This window comes from Gopherus flavomarginatus, chromosome 9, assembly GCF_025201925.1.
Source record: "Gopherus flavomarginatus isolate rGopFla2 chromosome 9, rGopFla2.mat.asm, whole genome shotgun sequence".
NCBI classification, from domain to species: Eukaryota; Metazoa; Chordata; order Testudines; family Testudinidae; genus Gopherus; species Gopherus flavomarginatus.
In genome coordinates, this window is record NC_066625.1 from 30,369,628 (window position 1) to 30,393,149 (window position 23,522).

The 23,522-nt window shown below is 39.3% G+C and overlaps 1 protein-coding gene across 6 annotated transcripts in view; it reads right to left on the minus strand.

Annotated features, from left to right (window-relative positions):
- ALG1 (ALG1 chitobiosyldiphosphodolichol beta-mannosyltransferase) overlaps positions 1–23,522 on the minus strand; it is a 27,815-nt gene continuing 4,293 nt past the window's right edge. For 3 of the 6 annotated variants that reach the window (XM_050966461.1, XM_050966457.1, XM_050966458.1), the window contains exons 5-13: positions 22,614–22,703; positions 18,954–19,064; positions 13,298–13,419; positions 12,454–12,492; positions 8,806–8,865; positions 7,963–8,073; positions 6,067–6,181; positions 2,765–2,840; positions 1–2,269 (exon numbers count right to left, since the gene is read on the minus strand). In XM_050966461.1, the coding sequence (XP_050822418.1) occupies positions 2,138–2,269; positions 2,765–2,840; positions 6,067–6,181; positions 7,963–8,073; positions 8,806–8,865; positions 12,454–12,492; positions 13,298–13,419; positions 18,954–19,064; positions 22,614–22,703 (856 nt within the window). In that variant the 3' untranslated portion in view covers positions 1–2,137. Of the gene's footprint in view, positions 2,270–2,764; positions 2,841–6,066; positions 6,182–7,962; positions 8,074–8,805; positions 8,866–12,453; positions 12,493–13,297; positions 13,420–18,953; positions 19,065–22,565; positions 22,704–23,522 lie in introns of those variants that run through there. The other 3 variants (XM_050966462.1, XM_050966460.1, XM_050966459.1) reach the window with 3 other exon arrangements.

Consider the following 23,522-nt stretch of genomic DNA (forward strand, 5'->3'; position numbering starts at 1 on the left):
TTTAGTCCCTGTTTTTTAATAACAATAACATAATAAACAGCATGTGAACACCATGACCATGCATGAGTGATCATACCAACAATGAAGATATGTTGCAGAGAGTGAACATCCAGAAAGCTGGTCTGGCACTATGTACTCTACAACCAGCAAGATGGATATTATGCAAGCACAGCCAGAGCGACAGGCTTCAGTGGTTCTGCCACCATAATGATATAAAAGGGGATACTCAACATTTACCTGGGGAAGAACAGCCAAGAACATAAGTTATTTTAAAGTTACATTTAAAACAGAATGTTAGTATTCTTATTAAAAATGAAGAGTCGCCTGTAATTACTCAGTGCAAGCAAAGCGTTCATTCCAGTGACAGAAAATTTAACCATTATACCATACGTATGTAAAAATCCACAGGGAAGCAACCTTTGTGTTTAAAACTGAAATGGCAAAAGTCAGAAAATTCTGAGGTTAGGATTCCTAAAGCAGCCTGAATTCTTCCCCCTTGTATAACAGCAGCCGTTCTAGGTCAGACCAAAGGTCCATCTAGCCCAGTATCCTGTCTTCCAGCAGTGCCCCATGCCAAGTGCCCCAAAGGGAACAAAACAGAACGGAAGTCTATGAGCCCATTCCCACCTTCTGGCAAACAGAGGCTAGAGACACTATCCCGGTCCATCCAGGCTAATGGCCACTGATGGACCTGTCATCCATGAACTTATCCAGTTCTCTTTTGAACCCTTTTATAGACTTGGCCTACACAACATCCTCTGGCAAGGAGTTTATTTTATAGACCTCTATCATACCCACCCACCCCCGTCACCTCCTTTCCAAGCTGAAAAGTGGCAGTCTTATTAATCTCTCCTCATATGACAGCTGTTCCATACCCCTAATCATTTTTGTTGCCCTTTTAAATAGTTTAACTTCCTCCTTTTTGTGTAATTCCCCTTTCTGAAATTAAATGCTACAGTGTTGGGCCACTGTGGTGTTTTCCTCGCCACAAGGCTGTTACATTTAATTAAATCATGGTCACTATTGCCAAGTAGTCCAGCTATATTCACCTCTTGGACCAGATCCTGTGCTCCACTTAGGACTAAATCAAGAATTCCCTCTCCTCTTGTGGGTTCTAGGACTAGCTGACCAATTTAAGGTGTCAAGAAACTTTCTCTCTGCATCCTGTCCTGAGGTGACATGTACCCAGTCGATTTGGGGATAGATGAAATCCACCATTATTATTTTTTTATTTTAATAGCTTCTCTAATCTCCCTGAGCATTTCACAGTCATTGTCACCATCCTGGTCAGGTGATCGGTAATATATCCCTACCGCTATATTCTTATTAGAGCATGGAAATACTATCTGTAGAGATTCTATGGTACTGTTTAGTTCACTTAGGATTTTTACTTCATTTGATTCTATGTGCTCTTTCACATATAGTGCCACTCCCCGACCAACACGACCTGTTCTGTCCTGATATATTTTGTATCATGGTATTACTGTGTCCCATTGACTAGCCTCATTCCACCAAGTTTCTGTGATGCCTATTATATCAATATCCTCATTTAAAACAGGCACTCTAGTTCACCCATCTTATTATTTAGACTTTTAGCATTGGTATATAAGCACTTTAAAAACTTGTCATTTTTTAGCTGTCTGCTATTACATGATGTTATTGAATGGGACTTTTTTTTCATTTGACTGTTTCTCATCAGATTCTACCTGTATTTTATCATCTTCCATCCTCGCCTCCTTACAAGGACATAGAGAATCTCCATTAATAGATCCTCCCCTAAGGGATGTCACTGTCCGAACCATTCATTCCAAATGCTAGAGGTAGATTAATGGTCCGGATAGATTGTGAAATTTAAGTTCCTTCAGGCAGGGACCATGTCTTTCTTCTATCTTTACATAATGTGAAGTACAAGTTCAGCTGTAAACAAATCTCAAACCATACCGAATTATTCATCCAACTGGTTCAAATCACAGATCAAAGTGTGTGTTGCAAAGGTTGTTTCAGGATGGAGAGATTTAAAAAACACTTGTCTAAGACCAAATATAAAGGTTTTAGTCACCATTTCCATCATGTATAACCAAACTTGGGAATGTGAAAATCATATGTGCAAATTCTTTTGTCCATTTTTTGGAAATCATTAATTGTTTCTAAACACAGGAAGCACAGTTTGTTCCCAGCTCTCATCCCACCGCAGCTGCTTGGATGCCCGAAGATTTCTTCTGAACATATCAAGTTTACTTTCACCTGTAGGAAATTCCAATAAGAGCATCTGCAAGATTAAAGAAACAACATAGAAGAAGTTAAATATCACACTTCAAGCGTCTCCTGCCCCTCCCAACTTTAATGGGCAAATTATTAATAGAGGAGCAGTAAAGTGGACTCTTCCTTCTAGACCTCTAGGTGTTGCAAGATGATAAAATACCTAAAATGTGCTTTCTTACTTTAAATTCATACACAAACAGATGTGGCCAATAAAATCTATAACTATAGGCAGGAAAATCCTCTTATAATGCATATTTTAAAGTTAAATCCACAAAGTATAATTATTAATACTCAATATTATTCAATGTTGACTAACACTATATAAAAATAAACAAACAAAAAGCATCACTGCCCAAAAGTAAACAATGAGAGAAGACAGAGGAAGAGAAAAACATGACAACTAGATCTATAATCTATTCATTCCAAACATGCAAAAGCAGTACCTTTTCATTAACCATAAAGAAAAAGGAAACAAAAATGATTGAGCCTCTAGTATCTTTACCTTCAGCTGTTCTGCAAGTTCATTCGAGTCCCTAAATATCAAGCCATTTTCATCATGTTTCACAAGTTCATGTAAACTGTGAACAGAACCAGTGAAGAAAATGTGAGAACAACATAAAAGGCTTCTCCACTTAAATACTTGCAGAAATTGTTTATGTACTGTAGCTCTATCAAATACTCTAGGGACAGTCTCTCTAGAGCTCCCAGCTTTCTCCTAATTGGTCTCCCTCTATTCATATCAAATCAGCCCAGTCCATCAACTTAACCTAAAATGAGTCAATCAGCCCTTAAACTCCAGGACTTGCCGTCTTCTCTTGTTAGTTTCTTAGAGGCAGCATGGCACGGGACTGTTACCCCTCCACTATCCCAGGCCTTTCTGCCTCCCTATCTCTCTGTTCTCCACCCATTATAGCTGGGCTTGTTTTCCTTATTGGTCCCAGCATTGGGTACATGCCTCTATGATGGTGGTTCTGGCAACTGTGCTGGGATGTGGTCAGTCTGGTTGCCTGTGAGCAGGGAAGACTATCCTCTCTCTTCTACTTATGCTCAACATGAGGTTTGTAAACTCTGTTACAAGCCCCATGTTGTTAAGATCCTGGATCTCTTATAATGATTGAAACAGATCAGTTCTCCTTCCTAGGCATAAGTCTGTCCAGAACTGCTGCTATACAAACTGCATTCGCAAACTGTACTGAGAAAGTCCTACTCTTGGGAAAGAATAAAAAGGATACAGTGGCGACATGTTATTTCATCTGCCAGCATAGAATAACGTACAAGTTTGTGATCCCTGCCACTATTGTGCAGAAAGAGTGGGGTTTGTAACTGAAGCAGAAGTGAGAGCAGTGCAAGGAGGAATCCAAGCAGTGCAGCCCACGTTCCATGCTACCAGCAAAGCAGCCTTCCCTGCTGGCTGCAGATTGTGGAGAAGCCTGCTAGAGCTTCTCGGGGTGCATGTTGCTAGAATCTGCCACGAGAAGTGTGAGGGCTGGTCTTCACTATGGGGAGATCGATGCTGCTGCAATCAATGCTATGGGGGTTGAGGTAGTGGGTCTAATGAAGACCCACTAAATTGATGGCAGAGCGCTTTCTGGTTGACCCTGGTACCCCAGCTCCCCAAGAAGATTAAGGTAAATCAACAGGAGAGCATCTCCCGTTGACACAGCACAAGGAAGACACTCGGGAAACTCGACCTAAGCCATGTTGACTCCAGCTACATTATTCACATAGCTGGAGCAGCATAACTTAGATCAACTTACCCGCCATAGTGAAGACAAGCCGAGACAGAACTGCGAGGTGTGCAGTGGTTGAGCCTTGGAGGACAAGATTGGGACAGCAGGGGCTGGAGCATTCCCAGATGGAAGGGAAGCTGTACCCAGTGGAAAGAGGAGCAAAACTGAGGGGAGATACGATTGCTCTTTCTAACTATATCAGATGGATAAATACCAGGGGAGGGAGAGGAACTATTTAAGCTCAGTACCAATGTGGACACAAGTACAAATCAATATAAACTGGCCATCAGGAAGTTTAGACTTGAAATTAGATGAACGTTTCTAACCATCAGAGGAGTGAAGTTCTGAAACAACTTTCCAAGGGGAGCAGTGGGGGCAAAAGACATATCTGGTTTCAAGACTAATTTTGACAAGTTTATGGAGGGGATGGTATGATGGGATAGCCTAATTTTGGTAATTAATTGATCTTTGACTATTAGCAGTAAATATGCCCAACGGCCTATGATGGGATGGGATCTGAGTTACTACAGAGAATTCTTTCCTGGGTGTCTGGCTGATGAGTCCTGCCCACATGCTCAGGGTTTAGCTGATTGGCAGAGGCCCTGGGGGTTTACGTGGGGTACGGGTCTGTAGCATGGGGCACGGGTCACTTGCTGAAGGATTCTCTGCATCTTGAAGTCTTTAAACCATGATCTGAGGACTTTACAGGAGTGGGTGAGTGAGATTCTGTGGCCTGCGTTGTGCAGGTCAGACTAGACCATCATAATGGTCCCTTCTGACCTTAAAGTCTATGAGTCTACGAGTCTATGCTTTGTTAGCCCATTGTAACCGAAGCCATTCATTTCCACAATGACCAGTCTGCAGTACTTTATTGTATGTAATCCTTCTGAAAGACAGGTCTTTCACAGTCATGGAGTCTAAATGAATCCAAGGGAACCTAAGACAGAATAATATATATCATCTTTCATCCCCTTCACATATAATAGGTTCAATTACACTTTCTGAGTCTCCCTTACATTGCACTGGACACACACATTTACCAACATGTAGCTTACATACTAGAGTATGATTTACAGAAAGGGTGATTTACTTTAATTTGCATCCTCCTATTTGCTGATTTACATTTTAGCATGTTCTACCCCTATAGCATACAAATTACACCAACTTGGACTTCTTTAGACTCAGTAAGTCAAATTTGCAGGTGATGTGTAAAATTACACATTGTAACTTGATAGCTGCGTGAGAGTCTAAGTTATACATTACACACCGAGATGGCAGGAAAAATGGCTAAATTACAGCAGATTTGATTCTCCTCTGAATTGGCCCAGGAAGCAGGATAGATTAAATAACAGCAGTCTATAACATAGTGCAGCGATTTTCTTCAAGGATTTTTTATTTTTTTAAAGTGGAACTTTTAAAAATTTGAAATGTGCATTTTTCACCTGAAGATACCATGATGATACTGAAAGCTAGTGTATTTTACGGGCTTATTAAACTGATCCTATTAAAAGATCACACACAAAAAGAAAAAAAGAGCCTTCATTATATATTACAGTCATGAACAAAGCTATCACAGAGTATTCTGTGCTGCTGTCACCACCAACACTATAGCAAAGTATCTTTATGAAAGCCATACTTCTCCCAAAGGATTACAAGTACTTTATAAACTATAGACACAGTAACCACTTCATCCATCACTGAGATTTAGACAATCCCAGAGTAGTATGAAACATCTCTCAAATAGTATATCGAAACAAATCCAGTAGTTTAGAACAGGACATGAAGAAGAGTACAATTTCCAACTGGGATTATAGGTGGTTGTTTTTAAGGCATTCTGGTTAGGACACATTAAAAAAGTGTTAATTTTTAAAATGACCTCTAGAAGTCATAAGTTCGTTTTAATAATTTTATTTACCTTTATCAAATTAAAGCAAACATATTACTGTGGCGTAACTAGGAATCAATTCAGTATCAGCAGAAATTGTTATATTGTGATTTTATAGCAAACTATATATTTGTTTTAAAATATCTATCTGAGTCATTTTAAGCTATGTCAAAGTAAGCAAGCTCTTACCACTGGAAATGTACTGCACATACAGGTAAACAACAGCCAAACATATCCACCACCTTCATAGGCAGATCCAAACCACTAGATGATTTGTGGAGACAGACACCCAGATCTGCTGAGCCTATAAATGATAAAAGAAACAAAACTGACTTTTTCAAAAGTTTATTTTGAAAGTGATTAATTCTAAAGATTATTGTCTAAACATACAATTCTGTAAACATTAACAATTTTTGATGTAACCTGATCTCTTCTTTGGTGCCATTAGAACATAACTACTTGGAACATCATTTATGTCAGAATGTCACTAAGTAAACACCATATATACAACTTCTTTATTTTTCAGAGTAGCTCAGATTTAGAAACATAACTAACTGATATTAAAATAAGGGCAGAAGAGAAATTAAAAAACTAACAGATATTATACACTTAATCTACCCGTATCTATTTGAAATAGTAAAGAAATAATTAAATCAATCCTGCCACAATTCAGGGGATGGGCTAAATGACCCACTAAAGGACTCTTCCAATCCAAATGCCTTTACAATACAGGGATAATTTACAGAATCCAAGTTTACAGCAATGAATATTTATTACTTACAAACCACCACAGACATACAAGCCAAATAAATTGACAGTGCCTGACCTGAGGGGCTGAAATTAGGCAGAACTTGTATTTTACCAGTATTTTATCCTTACATAGCTTTTATTGAGCTTCATTTCTCTAAAATGCTACGGGAGTACGAACGTTCTATTTCCTAATCTCACCAGTTAACTTCAACAGCACAGCTAGAAACTCTCCAGTGTTATTTACTGAACAGAATTTGAGAATACACTGAACAGAGACCAACCCATTATATTTTAGCCTACCTAGAAGAACAGAAGGAAGCAAACAGAGACTTTTTAAATAGAGAGCTATTGGCAAAACTTTAAGATGGAATTCTACACCTAATTACCAAAATAGGAGGTTAAACAGTGCAGTTTCAAAAATTAAATAATTTCTCAGGCATAACAAAAGGCACAAGCTACAGTTATATATTTTGTTCTTAACAAGCAATTTAATTTTACTGTGGTATTCATATATCTAGCATCCAAAATCAGGGCTGGCAATTTCCCAGGAAAAACTAGTTTAGGCCAGGGCACCAGTAAATACCAACTTAAACCAAGTTTAAACCGGGAAACTGGGAAGAATAATTGCATCAGGGTCCAGCAAGTTCAGCGAATACAGAATGAATCTTTGCAAACTTTGGATACATTCATTCAAAGCTGAGGAATAGGCTTGGCCTATCCACTACATCAAAGTTGATCTTCAGCTACAGGATGCTGCATGGCCAAATGGACCTGGCCCATTGGTCTGCAACTCTGAATGCTTCTGACTGCTTAATGCTTCAAGTCTACAACTCTGTACTGTTGTTTTCATATAATCAAATGTTTTCAACTTTTGTTTATGTCATATTGAAAACTGAAATGAGTCATAACGTATAACTTCCTTGAGAAAATATCAAACCAAAATGTGGACATGCCAATGTTCAGTACTGCATTACAATTACATATATTAATATTATGCCCATTTTAGTTTTACTTTGTATTTGTACAATCCTACATTAATCTACAAATCTACTGCCCTTACATAACCACAGTTGGAATATGTAACTAAAACTAAGTTTAAAGTGGTGTCATTAACTAAACAGTTTTAAAAATAGAAAATGCCTTAGACTGGAACTAACTAGTTTTTCCCAAGGCGCTAAAAACCATGATTTTACATGGTAAAAAACATCTCTGATAAATACCACGACATCCCTGCCCAAAATTATCAACAGCTATTCCACAGCCTTTGCTTAAGCCTCACACATTGTTCTTGAGTCTTTAAAGCTTTTTCAGCAACTGTAATAATCCTTTATTTACCAAGTAGAACAGGGTAATCCTCAGCTTCTAGCCACGGTGTACAGATCTGGATGTGTTTAAAGTGCATTTTGTCTATCAGTCTGTTGTAGTGCTTTTTTAGAGGCCCTTTACCTTTTAAATGGAAAACAAACACAATATAAATATATTAGTGTTTTTGCTGTGAACACCCAAAGTGGGGTTTTGTCTGCACATTAAAGTCTGGGATATAGAGCAAATCTCATTTGTCTTCCTAGATTGTAAGGTACTAGAAGAAGGGGCTGCGTCATTCATCAATGTTCATACAGGGCCTAGCATGGTGACAGTGAATCCGACTGGGTCTTCTGAGGGCAATCATGAGATATAATGCTATATCGTAGATATAATGTTACTGGATACAAATCAACTGAAAGATGGCACCCTCCAGCAGAACAATGCCCTTTTAGCATCATGCTAATTTATCAGTTTAGTACTAGGAGGAAAGAACACCATTTGTTGAACCATCTATATCATTTTGCAAAATCCTCAAATTTAAACCACATTTTAAGATGTTTTACCAGCATTTCTTCACTATTCAAATTCTGAAAATACATCCAAAGGAATTACAGAGTACAATAAAATGGGTAGATTTGTATGCTGGGGCATATCTTTTATTTTAAAATGCCCAGCATGCCACCACTGGTTTGCTTTTTGCTCCAACCATTGGTCTGGCAAATTAGTGCCAAACAAATATCCAATTTATTTTCTTACTTTAGAAAGACCAAAAAAAAAAAATCAGTGTAAGAGTCAATATAATGGGATGATTAAAATTTATCCTCTAGCATCAGCACTGAAAGGGAACAGAAAATTATCACATAAAAGTGATACCTGTTATCACACATACTAAAGAAGGAAGCTTGATTCCATCATTGACATACTCTTCATAATCTGCAGAACAGATAAAGTTATTTTGTGTGTATCTAGCACGCATCCTAATTAAAGAATAATTCTGATGGACAAATGAGAACTCTATTTCAAATAATTAAAAAAACTTCAGGCAAACTAGTAAACGTGGAAATTCACATTCGGGAACTTGATCCTAATTTGGGCCTCTTGTAACAGCCATAATGCAAAGTAACAATTCTTCACAAGGATACAGGTTTCAGAGTGGTAGCCGTGTTAGTCTGTATCAGCAAAAAAACGAGGAGTACTTGTGGCACCTTAGAGACTAACAAATTTATTTGGGCATAAGCTTTCGTGGGCTAAAACCCACTTCATTGGATGCATGCAGTGAAAAATACAGTAGGAAGATGTATATACACAGAGAATATGAAAAAATGGGTGTTGCCATACCAATTCTAACTAGACTAATCAATTAAGGTGGCCTATCTGTTTCTTCACTTCAGCAGGTGGGTATTGTAGTTTCAAGAACGCTCGATAGAGATCTTATTGGTGTTTTTCTCTGTCTGAGGAATTGGAGCAAACGTGGTTGTATCTTAGAGCTTGGCTGTAGACAATGGATCGTGTGATGTGGTCTGGATGAAAGCTGGAGGCATGTAGGTAAGTATAGCGGTCAGGTTCCCAGTATAGGGTGGTGTTTATGTGACCATCGCTTATTAGCACTGTAGTGTCCAGGAAGTGGATCTCTTGTGTGGACTGATCCAGGCTGAGGTTTCATCCAGATCACATCACACAACCCATTGTCTACAGCCAAGCTCTAAGATACAACTGCATTTGCTCCAATCCTTCAGACAGAGACTAACACCTACAAGATCTCTATCAAGCGTTCTTAAAACTATAATACCCACCAGCTGAAGTGAAGAAACAGATTGACAGAGCCAGAAGAATACCCAGAAGTCACCTACTCCAGGACAGGCCCAACAAAGAAAGTAACATTACACCACTAGCTGTCACATTCAGCCCCCAATAAAAACCTCTCCAGCGCATCATCAAGGATCTACAACCTATCCTGAAGGATGATCCCTCACTCTCACAGATCTTGGAAGACAGGCTAGTCCTCGCTTACAGACAGCCCCCAAACCTGAAGCAAAATACTCATCAGCAACCACACAACAGAAACACTAACCCAGAAATCTATCCTTTCAACAAAGCCCATTGCTAACTCTGCCCACAAGGGACACCATCATAGGACCTAATCACATCAGCCACACCATCAGAGGCTCATTCACCTGCACATCTACCAATGTGATATATGCCATCATATGCCAGCAATGCCCCTCTGCCACGTACACTGGCCAAACAGGACAGTATCTACACAATAGAATAAATGGACACAAATCAGACGTCAAGAATTATAACATTCAAAAACCAGTCGGAGAACACTTCAACCTCCCTGGTCACTCAATTGCAGACCCAAAAGTCACAGTTCTCCAACAAAAAAACTTCAAAAACAGACTCCAATGAGAAACTGCAGAACTGGAATTATTTTGCAAACTGGACACCATTAAATTAGGCTTGAACGACGACTGGGAGTGGATGAGTCACTACACAAAGTAAAAACTATTTCCCCATGCTAATTTTCCCCCTACTATTACTCACACCCTCTTGTCAATCGTTTGAAATGGGCCATCCTGATTATCACTACAAAAAATTTTTTTCTCCTGCTGATAATAGCCCACCTTAATTGACTAGTCTTGTTAGAGTTGGTATGGCAACACCCATTTTTTCATGGGGGTGGGGTGTGTGTGTGTGTGTCTTCCTACTGTATTTTCCACTGCATGCATCCAATGAAGTGGGTTTTGGCCCACAAAAGCTTATGCCCAAATAAATTTGTCAGTCTCAACGGTGCCAAAAGTACTCCTCGTTCTTTTTGTCTTCACAAGGAATCACCTAGCCCTCTCTGAAACATGCATGATACTTAAAGGAAACAGTCTGTGAGGTGTAGTCATAGGTGTTTGCCACCCACAACACTGCTGGGCCAAATTCTGCTTCCCCCCCTCCATACAGATAACCCCATGGATTTCAAAGGAGCAGCAAGACTTTTCTTTTTCCAAAATACATTTAAAGCTGATTTCTTAAGAGATTTTTAAAAAATATGTATGTTGACATATTTCCTTTTTTATACTATTTAAATATACTATATGGACATTATGCTTTTAAATGTACAGTTCATAAAATCCACAGTAACTCCAAATAATTCTGTGACCACTAATAGCTGTTTCTTGTTAAGTTAAAAAACCCAGACATAGATTATCGAAATTGCGTAATGCAGGTTCCCATCTTTCTTGAAATCATTTCAATAGGTATTTGAAAGTGTGTGTGTGTGTGTGTGTGTGTGTACATGTTGTGTAACAGGGTGGTTTGCCTCATTAGCTGCAGAGCTTGGATCTAAGCCAACAATTACAGGATGAGTCCCACCTGAGCCAAAGTTCCCCTAAATCAATGGCTTATTGGGCTGATGTGGTTAAGGTATGTCAGCTTCACAGCCAAGGGTACACAAGGGAGTGATATGGCCAGTATCATGTTCAACTGCCTTTGACAGCCCTAACCTGGTGGAACAGGTAAACATTTTACATCTGAGTGACAGGAGATGGCCTTTCAGTGGGAGATCACGTGCAATTTGAACCCATAACCTTCAGACCTGTAGTCAAGCACCTTAACCACTCACCCATTGAATCTTACATCAGGTAACTCCCAATAAAAGGCAGCAGTGGCTGCACTGAAGGGGAGGTGCTCAGGGAGGCTCCAGCAGAGTCCTGGGATTTGGGAATGAGGGCTTGGCTACACTGGCGCTTTACAGCACTGCAACTTTCGCGCTCGGGTGTGAAAAAACACCCCCCTGAGCGCTGCAAGATACAGCGCTCTAAAGCCTCAGTGTAATCAGTGCCGCAGCACTGGGAGCGCGGCTTCCAGCGCTGCAAGCTACACCCGTAAGGGATGTGGTTTACGTGCAGCGCTGGAAGAGCTCTCTCCCTGCGCTGGCGCTCTGACCACACACATACTTCAATTTCAAGTGTAGCCATACCCTAAGACTCCAGCCAGGAAGGGTTAGGAATAGCCTGCTAAGACAGGAGAGACTCTGGGCAAGCTAGGGAAAGTGCACAAAAGCTCTCCCAGCAAGGAGGCCTGGGAGTGGAAAGGAAATGTTTGTTTAGGGGACTTCAGTTTGGGGCTCTGAATGATTTTCTGTGACTAAACCCAGGCCTGTCTATGTAAGGAATATTTGAGGGAGAAATTATTCAAAAGGCACCGCAAAGGCACCCCTGGCCACAAGGAGCTCAGTAAGCGGCCACGTCACTACATGATGTGTACAAAGTAAAGCTGTAGCCCACTTTATCAAGTGGTTAGAAATATACCTCCTAACGACAAAGGTTTTAATTGTATCCTGCATATCACTATGATCTTAAGCTTTTTTTTTTTTCCTCCCACACTGAGAAACTACTCTGGTTCTTAAATGTATTTGAATTTTCATTTGCACATGAAGGCACTGTTCTTTGAAGAAGCTCTTAGTAATTGTTAAGAACACATCCATAATAAGACTCTTTAAATAGCCAATGGAAACTCCTTGATACTTACCTTCTAAAGCTTTTAAAAGAATAGAAAAATCTTCATCCTCTGAAAAAGAAAGGTTTGTTAGTGACACTCACAGCATTTTAGCTGTAATGCCTTATTCTCTTGAAAAGACAGCAATCGTGACTTTCCTCATCTTCACTGAAGTGACTAAATATACAATGTGCATTTACTATGACAGGTTCTATAAATGTAATAAACAAACGCCTATAACTCTCATAGTGTTCCTACTTGCTCCATTTAATGGAAACTTTTCCAACACTTACACAAATACTGAACCCAATCAGCATCTCAGGAGCATGACATTTCACTGTCAATTTTATTAGACATTATTGCCCAATTAATTCTAATTCAAGAAGATGCACACTTCCATTCTCAAATGCAGTACAGCAGATTTCATTCCAGCTTTAGACCTTTTCATCAACAAAATAATTATCTTTGCGCATAAATATGTAATAAATGTACCGGGAAATGAAAGACAAAACATTTGAACTTATTAGAGCCATTCTAGAGCACCATGCATGCATATTTAATGTACTTCTAATGTTAGATGATGGTAGGACTTGTTTCTCTAATTATTTATGGAGCTCAACATTTACCTTAAAACTCCATAATTAAACTAAACATTTCAACGGATTATAGTCCTCATATGTAGACACAGATATCCATACAGCTGAGCTGCAAATTCTTCCTGTTAATCAAAGAAATGTATACAACTTTGTTTTTGCTGCTTGTAATGTCCTATATCAGAGCAAAGCTTATGAATGGGGGAGGGAAGTACAGCTCTAATTTTTATCAACTTTTTAATGTAAAGGTATTATAAAGGAATATTAACAATTTGATTCAAGACCTGTCCAACTGGTGCTGCTGATTAGAAGAGCTGGTCTTTCTTTGATTTGTGTTACATTTCCATTTCTGATGTCTAGTTCTGTAAATGCAGACTTCTCAACATCTGGATGTATGGAGTCTGTTCTGTGTAAACAGGATTTAAAGAGTACAATTATTAACTCCAAAATAGACTATGTAAGGATGTGCACGGATATAATCAAATACTTTACCAAACGGTATGAATTTCACAACATTCTGGTTCCAAATTTGTCATTCAACACCTCTGGGGCTCATTCATTTTGCTAGTGAGCATCTGGGTGTCATGATCATGTGACTCAGATGAGTCTTTTCCTAGCTATACTACTTCCGAGAGTGTTCCCTTGGCAATTTGTGAAGAGTGTTTAGCATGCCTTCCAATTCTCCACTATGTACTTGATTTACCTTGAAGATGATGGTCTATAGTGCATTCATTCAAACATACATGGAGTCAATTCATTCTGCACTAAGGATTTTAACAAAGAAGCTGGACTGACTGTCCTGAGGATTTTTTAAGCCATTTCTCATGGGATAGTTGTTGTCTGCCATGATATTTATTACGTGCAGTGTAGCTGCAGCCATGTCAGTCTCTGGATATTGCAGAGACAAGGTGGGTGAGGTAATACCTTTTATTGGACCAACTTCTGTAGGTGAGAGAGAAACTTTCGAGCCAAACAGAGCTCTTCTTCAGGAATATCTTTATGGCTGAAAAGCTTCCCTCTCTCAGCTACATAAGAATGGCCATACTGGGTCAGACCAAAGGTCCATCTAGCCGAGCATCCCGTCTTCCAATAGTGGCGAATGCCAGGTGCCCCAGAGGGAACAAACAGAACACATAATCATCAAGTGATCCGTCACCCATTCCCACCTCCTGACAAACAGAGATTAGGGACACCATCCCTGTCCATGAACTTATCTAGTTCTTTTTTGAACCCTGTGATAATCTTGGCCCTCACAACATCCTCTAGCAAGGAGTTCCACAGGTTGACTGTGTGTTGTGTGAAAAAATACTTCCTTTTGTTTTTTTAAACCTGCTGCCTATTAATTTCATTTGGTGACCCCTAGTTTGTGTGTTATGAGGAGTAAATAACACTTCCTTATTTACTTTCTCTACACCAGTCATAATTTTATGACTATTGTATCCGTTCATACCATTTGGTACTATTTTATGACTATCATATCCCCCTCTTGTCTCTTTTCCAAGCTGAAAAGTCCCGATTTTATTAATCTCGCCTCATATGGTAGCCGTTCCATCTCCTAATATTTTGTTGTCCTTTTCTGAACCTTTTCTAGTTCCAATATATCTTTTTGGAGATGGGGCGATCACATCTGCACACAGTATTCAAGATGTGGGCATACCATGGATTTATATAGAGGCAATATGATATTTTCTGCCTTTTATCTATCCCTTTCTTAATGGTTCCTAACATTTTATTTGCTTTTTTGACTGCCACTGTACACTGAGTGGATGTTTTCAGAGAATGATCCATAATGACTCCAAGATCTCTTTCCTGAGTGGTAACAGCGAATTTAGACCCCATCATTTTGTATGCATAGTTGAGATTATGTTTTCCAATATGAATTACTTTGCATTTATCAACATTGAATTTCATCTGCCATTTTGTTGCCCACTTACCCAGGTTTAAGAGATCCTTTTGTAGCTCTTTGCAGTCTGCCTGGGATTTAACTATCTTGAGCAATTTTGTATCATCTGCAAATTTTGCCACCTCACTGTTTAACCCTTTTTCCACATCATTTATGATACATTGAAAAGGACTGGGCACCCTTGGGGGACACCACTATTTACCTTTCTCCATTCTGAAAATTGATCATTTAATTCCTACCCTTTGTTTTTTTTTTTCCATCTTTTAACCAGTTACAGAAGTCGGTCCAATAAAAGATAATACCTTACTCATCTTGTCTCTATGATATTTACTATGGCAGACATCCCACTAACTGATGGAGAAGAAACTTTTTTAATGTTAGTTCATGATTTTGAAAAATCTGAGATTTATATGAATGAGGTCCCTCTTTATGAGGTACTCAGTACATGATATTTAGCTCACTGGGAATTTGGCAATTTCCAAATTTCTTCCTTTTGATTTTCTAGCAAGGGACGCTTCAGTAGCTTTGTCTGTGAGCTTTTTACACCAGGACTCGCATCAACCTCAGTCTAGCTTCCCCATATCTATTTAGGGGCCTTATATCAAAGTCCATACTTCAAACCGAAGAGGCTCATGTGTATTCACCAGATGAGTGAAACCTACGTGAACAGATCTCACTCACTGAAAGTATCTATGAAACAGAAGAGCCATTTTTGCCCAGAGATAGAGGAATACAGGTCAGGAATCCCTGAATCTTCATACCATCTCCAAGAAAGACGGTATTGCTACAAGGATTAGTATAGCATGAGAGGGATTAAACTCCAAATTGATGCAAAATCGTTTTATTATAATAACTTACATTAAATAAACCTGTAACTCATTATAAACCTGCCTTTGCTGAATTTGGGGAGATATTTCCAATTATCTTTGTACACCTGGTGCTTGGAGAATAGCTCTCATGCTTATGGTTTTGGTTGCATATTTTAGTAAGTTAAATATTCAGGCTAATTAAAGAAATGCCTGGGAAATCCTTGCTTTCTTACAATAATGGACAGGTACAAAAAGCTTCAAGCAAGAATACTGCTTCCTTGTCCATAAATCTGTGCTTATCACCTGCAGGTGCAATTTCAGATGCTGGAACAGCATGACGATTTTCATTTTGCTTGAGTACTTACTCTATATAATTTTTTGTGTGTATGATGCTAGAAAGATCTGAATATTTGTTGTTGTGATTTTTGTCTTGCATAGTGTGTTTGGTAGGAATTTTCGATTGCAAATTAAGGGTGAATCTACTGTAGACTGCAATCTTGGGAACCACTTGGTTAAAAAGACAAACTTCCAAAAGGAGTGTCTTCTCAAAGAGCAGAACACCCACCCTCTCCTCTCACCTCCTATGAAGCTATTCTTTGTGCGGCTCTTCAGAAGTTAACATGTGGCTCCTTGTATAGGCACCGATTCCGGGGCTGGAGCTATAGGTGCCAACTTTGTAATGTGCCAGGGGGTGCTCACTGCTCAACCTGACTCTGCCACAATCCCTTCCCCCATTCCACCCCTTCCTGTGCCCTCCCCTGAGCCTCTCACTTCTCCCCCTTGCTCTCACACACACACATGGCCTCCTGCAAGCCATGAAATAGCTGATCGGGAGGTGTGGGAAGGGAGGAAGAGGTGCTGATCAGCAGGGTTGCCAGTGGGTGGGAGGCACTGGGAGCGGGGGGAGCTGATGGGGGACTGTTGAAGTATTACTGTAGCTCTTTGGCAATGTACATTGGTAAATTCTGGCTCCTTCTCACGCCACCCCGGTCTAGGATTTCAAGAAGACATGTAGCATCTGCTTTATCCAGGCCACAAAAGCTAAGCCAAGAGCCTCTCTAACTCCCACTTCTCTCTTTTCCTTCTGAGGAAAAACCTCAGTTTTAAACTCACAGCAAGAATTCTAGAAATATTCTTACTGAAAATTATTTCTTTTACAGGCACTCTAGGGTCTTCATTCATTTTACTAAGGAAAACATGTACAGTTAGGAAATGTTTTAGTTACTTCTAACCCTGTGTTTACACTAAAGGTGAAGACCTTTGTTCCTTGGAGGCTAAAGATAGCATAAGCTCCTTTTGCTGTGTTTCTTCACTAATATTTTGTATCCAGTTGCAAGCATCTAATGTACTAGCTTTCTGATGCCACTGTTACGTGAATAGTGATATGTTTTATGTATCAACATGGAATCAAATGACATTGTTCTAACTGGTTACTAATGTAACATGCCTTATATTCCAGTGGCTTCTTGTATCTATACTAATTGGGAAGTGAGTTAACTTCCTTGACAAATCAAAGACAAGAAACACATCTCCAAGGATTGTTAAGAAGAAACAATGCTTTGAGAGCTATGCGAGTCTAAATACTCTAAAAATCACTTATGTTCAAAAAGACTTTTAAATGTAAAAGGCTTATGTAGAAAGGAGGAATGTTTGGACTCATCTGAAACAGAAATTCATCTCTTAGTAAACCCTGATAGAATTAGAGAGATCTCAGAAGATGAACTAAAAAGAAAGAATTAAGACCCCACCTTTAGAGAGACACTGAAAATTTCCCACACAAACACAAAATAAGAGGACAATGAAGTTGAAGATTTACAATGCTGTTGCATATGTATTAGCAGACTGCATATTCAGAAGCTGAAGATTTTATCAATGTCATCCCATGAAGGTGCTGAGCCAATGAAAGTGTGCTAACAGCTAATATTTGGATCCTGCCACTCCCCTGAAAGAGGTGCATCTTCTACCTTCAGTGGGACTATGGAAGGACAAGAGTATACATCTTTCTGAACTGAGATACCAATTTGGCACATTCATCTCAGTCTGTTCATCTCAGCTCTTTCAAGCAAGCAAATAGCAGCAATAAGGCAAAGAAGCCATAATGCAACATCAAGTAACCTTCCAGTCTAGTATTGTTTCTGCAACATGATGACATCACAAAGACTTCAGCATCACTGGTGAGATAATGTTTGCAAAAGCACTGCCAAAGGATTAGATTTAAATTTTTCTTATATTATTTCAATGTACTATTTAAAGGTTATTATAGCTTAAGGTATTAACACCAGATTGTTCAGACTGTATACACGTAGGGAGGAGAAAACAGATAACCATGACAAAGAGAGAGAAATAGTGGGATTTATTTTTACATTCAGATTGCTACTATTCATTAGTTTGCCTATCTCAAGACCAGTCCTTGCAGTGAGTTGATGGGTTTATACAAAACACTGCCTTCTTATTTGAGAAACTGTTGAATAGCTTCTTTTAAGTAAATGAGTTAATATTTTCTTTCTTTTCATAGGACTCAGTTAAGATAATTTACCTCTGCCCATTTATAAACCGTTTAGGTTATCCATAATAAACCAAACAGGATTCATCAACCCTTAAATGAAATTTCCTTGCCCATCTATAAATTGTTTTAGTTACTAATGTACACTAAGACAGGACTCACTACTGATTTTGGAAAATAATACACTTCGGTATCAAATTATGTAGAGAAGAGTGCCCCCAAGAGGGAGGGCCGACCCTCCAGAGTAAATCTCTGACGAAAGGTCTCCACAGAGAGATGTACAGACTGACTGACTTGTGTTGTTTTCCTTTTTTTTTTTCTTTTTAATATTCACAACTAAACTGTGGGTATCTTGCTTGTTTTTAATTGTGGTGTCTCGTAGACATGCTAAGAATCTCATGTGACTAAAATAGTGGGAGGGGGTCACGTCTCTGGATCTGCATTAAGAAAAACAATTATTTAGATTTGGCCTATCAGTTTTTGTTTCTCTGGACTATAAAGGTGTAGTAACTTTTGGATAAAATGATTTAGTATTTGACACCCTAAGAACACCCCATTCCCACTCCACATGCACGTGGAATCATATCAACAAGATGAGTTGCAGTCAGTTAACGGGGAAGAAGCATCACAAGCAATAAGCATATACTCAGTTTCTAAAATAAGTGTGCTGGCCTATCTTAGTTCAGTTAATAAAGACTGTCACTGCATCTATTACTTATACATACCCTCTTTTAAATGGAGCATAGTCTTTGGCAAGTTTCATGTACAATTCATGCTGGATTTCTAATGGTGTTTCCTTAAAAAAAGAAGCTGGCTTGTCATAGAGGGTTATTGCTCTGCGGTGAAACAAATTCATTAATCAAATAAAAATATATATAAGGCAATTAAAAGCATCAATAAAACAAAACAATTAATGATCTGATTCTGAAAACTCTTTATATTTTAAAAACTTTTTGGAACAGAATAGCTATAATGATGGGCACTTCTGCCACCCTAAGGATGTACAAAAGAGCACAACAGTGCCTCAAAGCTGTAAACAGTTAAGCAGCTGCATAATCTTTATGTCAATGTGACTATGCATAAAGTTAAACACATGCCTGTATCTGCAGGATTGGGGCCTTGCTCTATCAAGAAGGAAAAAGATCTATTTAATTTTTTAATGCTTTTCAAGGTGAACTTTTTAAAAAGTCCCATGTTACTCCTGGGGGGATTCTGTGCCAAAAACTGCATATTTTCTTTGTCAAAATAATGCAATATAATCATATCAGTTTCAATTGTTTTGGTAATTTATTTAAACTACAATACAGAAAAAAAGTCACAATAACTATTCAGCATTTCCTAAACATATGAAATTTAAGTTACAAACACTTGGTAACTAATACCCTGCATTCCAGTCATAATCCTGGATTTTCATTTAAATTACATTACAGAACACCAAACATCAAAAAAGTAGAATGCCATTTTAAATTGCTCAGACTTCCACGCATGGAAGTCATACTGTATTGCTAATCATTGTCCTATACTTGGCTGGGTACCTTGGGAAGTGCTTAGTTCTGATTCTACTGACATTTTATTGACCACTTGGTAAATGTTTTATTTGCCTTCAAAGGCTTTTTTTTTTTTTTAAATGGGTGAGTAAAATAAATCATGAGCTGTAATAACCCCATTGTGCCACTTTGGCACAGGAAAAAAGTGAGAAAGCACATAGACCTTCCTAGCTAAGGATGCCCTTACTGTCATTTGTAAGACGACTCCTTTCACATCAGTTTGGCAATGTAGGGGCCTTAAAACTTTCACAGGTTTTAAAGCTCCTGGGAGAACTGACTGAGAATGGGAACAGTTAACTAACAATAGGAACAATAGGCATTATACTACAGTTCTGCCTCAGAGAATATGATAAAATTGCTGTTGATGATTAATTGAACAACTTTTCTACACAGTCAGGATACTACATTTGTGCCTCAGTGAATGAGATAAATTAACTCAGACAGGCTGCTTTATTTGTGCCTCTAGCCCAGGGCTTCTCTCAACCAACTCTTGCTGGTGGCTGCTCTAAGAATTTTTCCTAAAATACTTAATTAACTTTAGGAAAAACAAATAAATATGCACACATATAAGTGTCCATATCATTGTAATTTCTTTATGTAGGGGTTTATTGCAGACTCAACAACAATAATGTAAACTTGTCTCTATTCTTTGTTGAACCTAAACAGAATAGAAACAAAAATAAAGTACTTTGCATGTTCTGATTTGTTTTGAGATTGCCAGTTAGTACATCTGCTATGTGAAAAGTGATATTTGTATATTTGTTTAATATCACTTTTCACCGCAGAGTTACTCACCCCTGGCATGCTCGGGGACAAATTAAGCCCTGGATGAGGAGGTGAATAAGGAGGCAGGTGGGCCAGCAGCAGCAGTGATCGAGGTGATGGCATGGGGGTGAATCCAGGGATGGCACCCAAAACCCTGTGGTTGGGGGACAGAACCCACCACCGCATGGCCAGAGCCTGGAGCCCACCACCCCAGGGCAGAAGCCTGAAGACCAAGCCACACCACCTCTGGGTTGCCTGCTCCTACAGTTTGTGGCTTCAGAAGGGAGTAGGGACCAACCCCTGCAGGCAGCCCCAGGAGAGGAGCCACTGCTTTGCCAGCAGCTCCTCCCCCCACCCAATCACAACCCAGGAGGCTGTGACCGCAACAAGACCATGGTGGCCGCATTTGAAAAAAGCTGCTCTAGCCTGCCTCATGCATAATAAAAAGCCCAACCCTTACATGCCAGGGAGCAGCAGTCACAAAGAGGGACAGAGTCTCTCTCTCTCTCTCACTGGCACACTCGTACGCCCGCCCCTCGCCCCCATAATGATCACACAGACAGGCAGGCACGCCTAGCCCCCGTCCCAGTCTCTGAGGCTGAACAGACGTGCTGCCTGAGCTGCTGGGAAAGAGGCACGTGTCCCCCGGCAGATTTTTTTGTGTGTTTTTCTCTGCTTGGGGAGCACAGAAAAATGCGGGCCATATGAATTCTGCCCCCAGCACAGAATCCCCCCAGGAGTACCATGTGCTTACCTAGGGAGCTCTCACACATGCTGTAGCAGAGACAAACCCTCGCTTCTTCATCATACAAAAATTTTTTCTAAGCAGGAGGTACTATATATAATTTAAGAAATCTCAAGGAGTGTCACATTCCAAAAGTATTTACAGTAGGAGGATGTTCTGTATTTTGTGACATCATGGGCTGCCCTGGCAAGTGACCGGGAGATGGAAAGTCAATCCTAGTTTGCACAACACAGATTTTAGCCTCTCTCATTTTGGGCAGGGTGTGACCATCATGAGGCCTCAGCAAGCCAACTTTGCTCTTGATTCAGATGCAAAGGCACTCCTCGGGACAGAACGTCCAAGTGCTGAAACCTCCCCAGGCTGCCCTCCTCTGCATTAAAAATAAGAGTTGCTTTCGTACGAAGCCATACGATCTAGAAGACTAAACTACACCAATTAAAAATATTACAGATTTGGCAAGACTACTGCTTATTCACATGGCATAAGGCAGAACTAGGCTTGGCATAGTGGAGCAAATCCTACAAATAGGGACTCATCCATAATGCATACATGACACACATAATATAGCCTTATAAACTGCAGTATAATTGTCTTTTTAACTAGCCTTATAACTGTGACCAAGAATCTAAGCTTTAATTTTGTAAAATTCCTCAGCCCTTATGATCACAAAAGAAAAAATTTCAAAATGTAAAATAATGCTAAATTGATGCAGTAATGTCTCCCTGGGCCTGCATCTAAAACAATGACTCCACAATGTATTGATATTAAGGCTTGCTGAAGATGGGAATTCCAATTTCCTCCAATGCTCAAATTTCAATACAAGATTCATCCTTTACTACCACCACTACCAAAAAACTCAATCACCTCATGCTTGCTTCTGTGCCTATGTAGCTGGGGCCAAAGCCCCAGCTACTGCCCCACCCCATCTCAAGCTGTCACTAACATTTAATTCAAATGGCCTCTCAGACTTTCTTTGAGAGGCAATTATAGGGGAGGGATAAATATTCACTTTTATTTAAGTTTTGTGGAACTACTGGGAGGTTTTACAAAGTAAACAACAAAAGGGTAAGAAAAGTTTGGTGACACGTACGTCCACCAACCCTATATTTCTTGGTAGCCTAGTACCAGAAGCACTGGGATGGACAAATAATATTTTCATGATGAATATGCTTTTCCAAGTATTAGTTCTGAGTCAGAAAGAAGCTTCTTGGATCCCTGATCATACAGTAAGACTTCTATGAATCCAGAATCATTAGGACTAGCTAGCTATATATCCTCACCTAAGTGAAAATCTGTATACAATCATTTGTGTAAGGCCTTTGACTCACTTGATGTTACAATTCATTTGTAGATCTTCTTTCATTGCATTAGTCACACAAAAGTTGTAGTCAGATAGACGTCCAAAAAGCTTTTCATACCTGACAGAAATTAAACTTCAGTTATAAACCAAATGTCATTCCTAACTAATATAAGATTGTGACACTGAATACCAGCTTCTCACCAATACCTATTCTTTGGAATGAACACTAATAATAATTAAACAATTTTGCCTAAAATTATCAGGAGCTGTATCTCGCAGTATTCATTTCTCACTTGCCTCCTAACAGATAAATTATGTCTATGTTGATATTGCTCCCTTAAAGAGCCCTGTATATAGAGCCAACATTCAAGATACATTATAGTACATGCTACCCACTTGGAGGCTCAGAGAAACCAAAGGCCTGAACTAAATTCAACAAAAGAGACCTACTATCATAACCTTAGAGAGGGGTTACTGGGCAAATCAGCAATACAGAACCAACAAGCAAATCAGAAAGCAACTATAATATAAAGTGTTTAGCATAACCTAGTCATAACAAACAAGGCAAGACACAGAATATATTTACATTTGAGATATGGAACCTATAAGGAATTAATACAGCCACATACACCATCATGGTATGACTCCAACCCATCTAAAGAGACCCAGATTACTACTATGTATGTTCAGCTCATGCACCTCAGAAGCATGGTTGCAGCTCATTAAGTCCAATGGATGACACTCAAGTTCAGAAATAATTAGGCCTCTTAAGGTCTGTCTACACTTAAAATATTACAGCAGCGCAGTACACTGAAGTAGTGTTTCAGTGTAGATCATGGTTTCTCAAACAGGGGTCGCCGCTTGTGTAGGGAAAGTCCCTGGCAGGCCAGGCCGGTGTGTTTACCTGCCCTGTCTGCAGGTCCAGACTATCATGGCT